Raw genomic sequence first — 5,515 nt, 5'->3', positions numbered from 1 at the left:
GTTCAGCAGAAAGAGCTCCTGAAAAAGGAGGTGGAGGAAGAACGTGAAATCCTGGAGCGCTTAAAATCTGGCAGCAAGGAAGAATCGAGGTTGTTGTTCAAGAAGGACGGAGGTGCCGCCGATGCCCCCCACGCGGCTGGAGATGCGGAGCAGATCAAGCCGGCGGAGGGGAGGCTGCAGTGTAAGGAGAGCCAGCTCCAGTATCTCCTGCAGCATCATTTGCCGAGGCTGTTGGAAGAGAAACAGAGAGCCTGCGAGATCCTCGACCGAGGTCCCCTCGGCCTGGACAACACTCTCTACCAAGTGGAGAAAGAGATGGAAGAAAAAGAAGAGCAGCTCGCGCAGTACCAGGCCAGCGCCAGCCAGCTGCAGAAGCTCCAGGCCACCGTCGAGTTCACGGCCAACGTGGCCCGTCAGGAGGAGAAGGTGAGGCGGAAGGAAAAGGAGATCCTGGAATCCCGGGAGCCGCAGCAGAGGGAGGCGCTGGAGCGGGCGGTGGCCCGGCTGGAGCGGAGGCACTCTGCCCTGCAGCGGCGCTACGCCCGGGGCCTGGGGGCCGAGGAGCGGAGGCCGAAGCCGGCCACCTTGACCGCCGGCGGCAGCGAGCGGTCCGGGCCCCGGGCCGGCCTGGGGGCCGAGCAGGAAGCCCTGGAGGAGGACCGGGAGAGGTGAGCCGAGCCCGAGGGGACGCCTGCCACACCCTCCGTGCCCCATGGCATTAACCCTCGGGCTGTGATGGCGCGGCTTCTAGCCCTGGTGCTGTGTGTCTCACTGTTTTTTGAAAAAGTAATTCTGTAGCCTTTATGTTTTCTGATTCACTGGCAAATGCTTAGCCTTCTTTTCTTTTTCCTTAGGATCCTTGGTTTAGAGTCACTGGCCTAAAGTTGGAAAAAACACACAAACTAAGCCCATGTCTGTTACCTCACTGACCTCTGACTGTGTGTTTAATATTTGATAAACAGGGAAGACTGAGAAGGCTTCCAGCCGGATTCCCCCTCCCTCCTTCGGTGCTCTCCCCAAACCCCATTCCCTTTCGTTGACTCCTTTTCCCTCTGCCGCCCTTTCCCTCCCCCCACCCCCACCATGTCTTCTCTGGGACCTTGACCAGCACTTGCTCACAGGTTCCATGAACACTGATTTCCACACCTGGCAGCGAACTGAAAAACACCCCTCCCCCCACCCCTGCTGATTCTCAGTGTTTGAGAATCCAGAGGGACACCTCAGGATTCTGTATTAAAAAATAAACAAAGCTCTCTGGATGTTCCAAACATGGTGGTCTATCCAGGCATGTTAGGTCATGATTCTCTGATATTATTTTCGATGTTGTGATCTAGGGAGTAGCGCTGTTTTCATGGTAAAGGAAGAATATTTCCTGTTGCCTGTCACCTTGCTTCTCATGGTAAAGGAAGAATATTTCCTGTTGCCTGTCACCTTGCTTCTCAGAGGTAGGATCTCAAGACAAATAAATACATGAACTGGGGGATGCTTTTTCTGCTAACCCTGCAGACGCGATGCCAAGACTCAGAGAGACTGGCGGCCGCCTATTGTGCAGACGTCATCAGATTTGGTGTCCTGCAAGGGGGATTTGTGCCCTTCCCAACCCCTTCCTGCCCTGCTGGCCTTGGGCAGGCTCTTCCATCTTGGGGCCGCAATGTCCTTACCCTCATGAGGAGGGCATGGGCCTGTGTATTTTCTTTAGTTCCAGACCCTTTGGTCTGTTGAGATCTTAACTGAAGCCCGGGTTACGGGGGCCTGGAATGCTGCCCCCTCCCCAGGAGCCCTCCTCTCACAGCACCTCCCGAGGGGCTGCAGCAGAAGCCCGGAGTGCTGGCCTCTAGGAGTCCAGCTTGACATTGGCAGAGGCCTGGGATCCATGCTGATGACGAGGCAAGACCTACTGGGAGGTGTTGCCTGAGCCCCTGTCCACCATCTTGCCTGAGAAGGTCAGGACAGCCTCCTTTCAAACAATCTGCTTAAACTAGATTCTGTTTACCAAAGCTCTCCAGTAATCCCCCCAGGCACAACAGTGACAGGTGACAATTAAAAACCATAATGCTGTGACTTCAGAGAAATAGGTCTGTGATTTAAGAAAATGATTGTAGGTACCTTATGTAAATGAAATTGCTGGACAAAGCTCCAGCCCCAGGAAATTTACAGCAGTGGAGGGCACACTCTCTATTTGTATCCTGCGCTGTGCAGTGAGAATGCAGCAGGGCCTTGGAGCCTGATGTCCTGGCTTTTGTCAACTGGCTTCGCTCCCTGGCCATTTAGTATTAATACTCGATTATAGTGGATGCACTGTAATGATTTCCCGATGTCAGCTTTTCTCCAGAAGCCACGCAAAGGAGGCTTTTAGCTTCCTGTGTTTTGATGGAGTAGACTTTGCAAAGCCCTAATTCAGGCCAGCAAATTTTGAGCGCTTTGCTCTGGCTTTGATGGTCCTGCAGCTTCCTGGGGGTACTGGTGTTGTGTCTTATTATCTCTCTGGGTTCTCATGGCTGAGCCAGGGCCCGCCATGCACCCTGAGCTGACCTCTTGTGAATTTCCAAAGTGCCAAATATCAGATTCACGTGGAGCCAGATTGGACCAACGGTGCACTTGGCTTTCCCTGTCAGCTTGCTTTATGAGCGAGATTTAATCATTTTCATTCTTCTTTCTCCTTGATGGTTGATGGGACAAGTGTCAGGCAGTTAGAAAGTGGTAGAGTTGCATCTCGAATCCAGCTTGTGCCCACTTTGTCCTCCTGTCTGCTGACGACAGAGCCACTGCTGGGCAGACCAGTTCTTCTCGGGTGCTGCGACCCTTTCCATGCAAGGCCCTGCTGTCCCTCGCCATGTATAGAAATCCTGCTCAGCCTTGAGGGCCCCACTGGCGCCTCTTTGCTGTGTGGAGTCCTTCCCATTGCCCAGCCCTGAAGGATGTCTTTGAACAACTCCGTAGGCGTCATCTTAATTACAAACATTGGCCACCACCTACTTGCACTGGTTCATTTTCCTTTACCATCTCTGAGATTCTGTGTTAACCTTGTTCCCTGGTTCTTTGCTCACCACCTGGCCCCTGACATCACTTCTCTGTGCTCAGTGCTTCCTCCTTCAAGAATACTGCGTGCTCTGCAGGCTGGTGCTCAGTAATCGGTAGACCGATGAAAGACTGATTTCAGCTGGGCATTGTCTCCTGCGGACCCAGGAGCTCCTGCCCTGGTGATCCCATAATCACATTTCCGAGAGCCAAGACCTTGGCTTTCACGTTCAGGATAGAGCAGTCAAATCACTGCTGGCGACACCAGAGAGCTGGCAGTGTTGTGGCGTGTTAGCATCTGAAACCAGACTCTCTGAATTTTGGATCCGAAGGAATTTGGAGAGACTAGTTGATTCTCTCATTTGATACATGAAGAAATTGAGACCCAGCTGTCATTAACAGTGAGTGGGCTGCAGCCCCTAGATGGTGGGCTGTGGGCCAAATTTACTGGCAAGTTTGGCCCTCTAGCCTGATGGCCCTGGATTCAGTCGTGCCTGGGCCAGTGGGAGACCAGCCATACACACACTCGACCTTATATTAGACCTATCATCTGTCGTTGGAAATAAATGTTTGGTTCCACAGCTCATGGTTTATATTAATTTCTCTAGATATTCAGCCTGCTTTCCTAGGTCTCTCTCGCCTGTTTCTGTTTTCCACACCCACTGCCTTAGCCAATGCGGATTCCTGGTTTTTGTGGCTTAGTCCCTTTGTTTCTGCACCTGGAAAACCACCCACTGTCATTTCCAAATGCCAAATTCCCACTGGCCCGTGAAGACTCAACTTAGAACTGCCTTGACCATGAAGGTTGGCAGTTTTAAAGAATTCTTTAAAGCAGAGATCTCTTTTGTCAAATAGAAATACTTACTGGGATCTGATATGTAGGCTACAGCCAACTGTTTTGTTGAAGCTGGGTTTGGGACTCAGAATCCTGCACATCTAGCTCTGAGGATTTGCTGAGCACAGTGGGAATATCTTTGCCCTTGATGGTAGAACTCTCTCCAACTTTTGGGTGCCTGTAGCACTTGTCCTGCACCACTCTTGTGGCCTATTATCACCTTATACCTTGTCTTATAGGTATGTGGTACCTTTTCTAGTGGAAGGTAAAGCTCTTTGCACAGTTTTGGTCTGGATCTCCCCTGGTTTCTAGGGAAGATTCTCAGGAGATACTGTTAATGAGTGAATTCACATAACTTCCATCTCTGTAGGTTAGAACATGAAATCCAGCAGTTGAAGCAGAAGACCTGTGAGGTCGATGGTGTTCAAAAAGGGCATCGTGGGACCTTGGAGGGAAAACCTGCTTCTTCCAGCTTGCCATCCAGTGCTGAAAAGTCTTACCTGGTCCCCCTGATGGATGCCAGGTACTGGACATTGAACTGATGCCATGCCTATTTCTGATGTGATTTAATGACTCACAGTACCTTATATTGGCCAGTTTGTATATGGAGGGCTCTATCAAAGGTGATAAGCAGTACTTGTCCCCACGACATGCTTTGTCCTGATCAGCTGCTGCCTGGCCCATGGTGGGGTGAGATGTCATTTAAAGGGCCCAAGACCTGAGACCTGACCAGCCAAATCTAAGGAATACTGGTGCAAGTTGTTTGTGTGAGAAGGTAGAATTAAAAGGTTCAGGGAAACCAATTCATCCAGAAAGAAGTGATACAAGGCTAGGTTGAGAAGAACAAAGTAGAGTTAATTGAATTGTACCAAGAAGGACCTTGTGCTGACAAATAATTTATAGAAGCCATAGATTACAGATAGATGAAGTCTGTCACAAAGACTGTACCAGTATATTCAGAATGATCACGAATAGCATAAATACAAATCTGATGTTACTATAGGAAAATGATTTTCAACTTGGGTGGCATCATGAATTGCCCTGTGGCTTAGAGTCAACCTAATCATTCTTTGCCTATAAGAAAACTGACTATTTTTCTCAACCCCATCTACGTCATGGGGACATTTCAAATTGGGCAGTCCTGAGCCCTGACTAGTAGGAGTTAGGTATTCAGATATCAAAATGTACTCAAAATGGCATGAGCCTCTGTGGTCCTTTAAATCTAGGTCTGCATCTTCTGTGGTGCTCGTTTAAAATTTAAGGTCCAGGGAGATTTGTTTCTAAGTGGCCTTGCCTCAGATTCAGTTGCATATGATTTTCTTTACTGAAATGTAAATACTGTATTTTATTACCCTAGCTCCATTCTTGGGGCTGTTTTACCTGTAATATTAATCTCTTTACCCAGCATATCAGAAAGTCATTTAGCCATGGTCAGTAGTACAGAAATGTGTGTAGGATTTTGCATGGGCTCAGAAAGATGCAACCAGATTTTTTTATTTTTTAGTGTGCTAAGATGTAAACATGCAAAACACTTCATTTAAAATAATCCGTCTAATTCATTGTCTGTAGAACTGGGGCAGGGAGCCTAGAACTGAGAAAGCCTTGCCTTTGGGCGGCCTGAGCCACTAGAAAGATTTTGATGGAACCCAAATTCTCTCTTTC

The 5,515-nt window shown here is 49.2% G+C and overlaps 1 protein-coding gene across 1 annotated transcript in view; it reads left to right on the top strand.

The window, feature by feature from the left end:
• Window positions 1–5,515, top strand: part of KIF16B (kinesin family member 16B) — a 277,180-nt gene that overhangs the window by 163,894 nt on the left and 107,771 nt on the right. The window contains exons 19-20 of the mRNA XM_007451451.1: window positions 3–668; window positions 4,224–4,376. Coding sequence (XP_007451513.1) covers window positions 3–668; window positions 4,224–4,376 — 819 coding nt within the window. The remainder of the gene's footprint in view (window positions 1–2; window positions 669–4,223; window positions 4,377–5,515) is intronic.

The sequence above is a fragment of the Lipotes vexillifer genome, unplaced genomic scaffold (assembly GCF_000442215.2).
Source record: "Lipotes vexillifer unplaced genomic scaffold, Lipotes_vexillifer_v1.1 scaffold670, whole genome shotgun sequence".
NCBI classification, from domain to species: Eukaryota; Metazoa; Chordata; class Mammalia; order Artiodactyla; family Lipotidae; genus Lipotes; species Lipotes vexillifer.
Note: the sequence above shows the minus strand (reverse complement) of the source record. Positions and strands in the feature narration are given on the sequence as shown.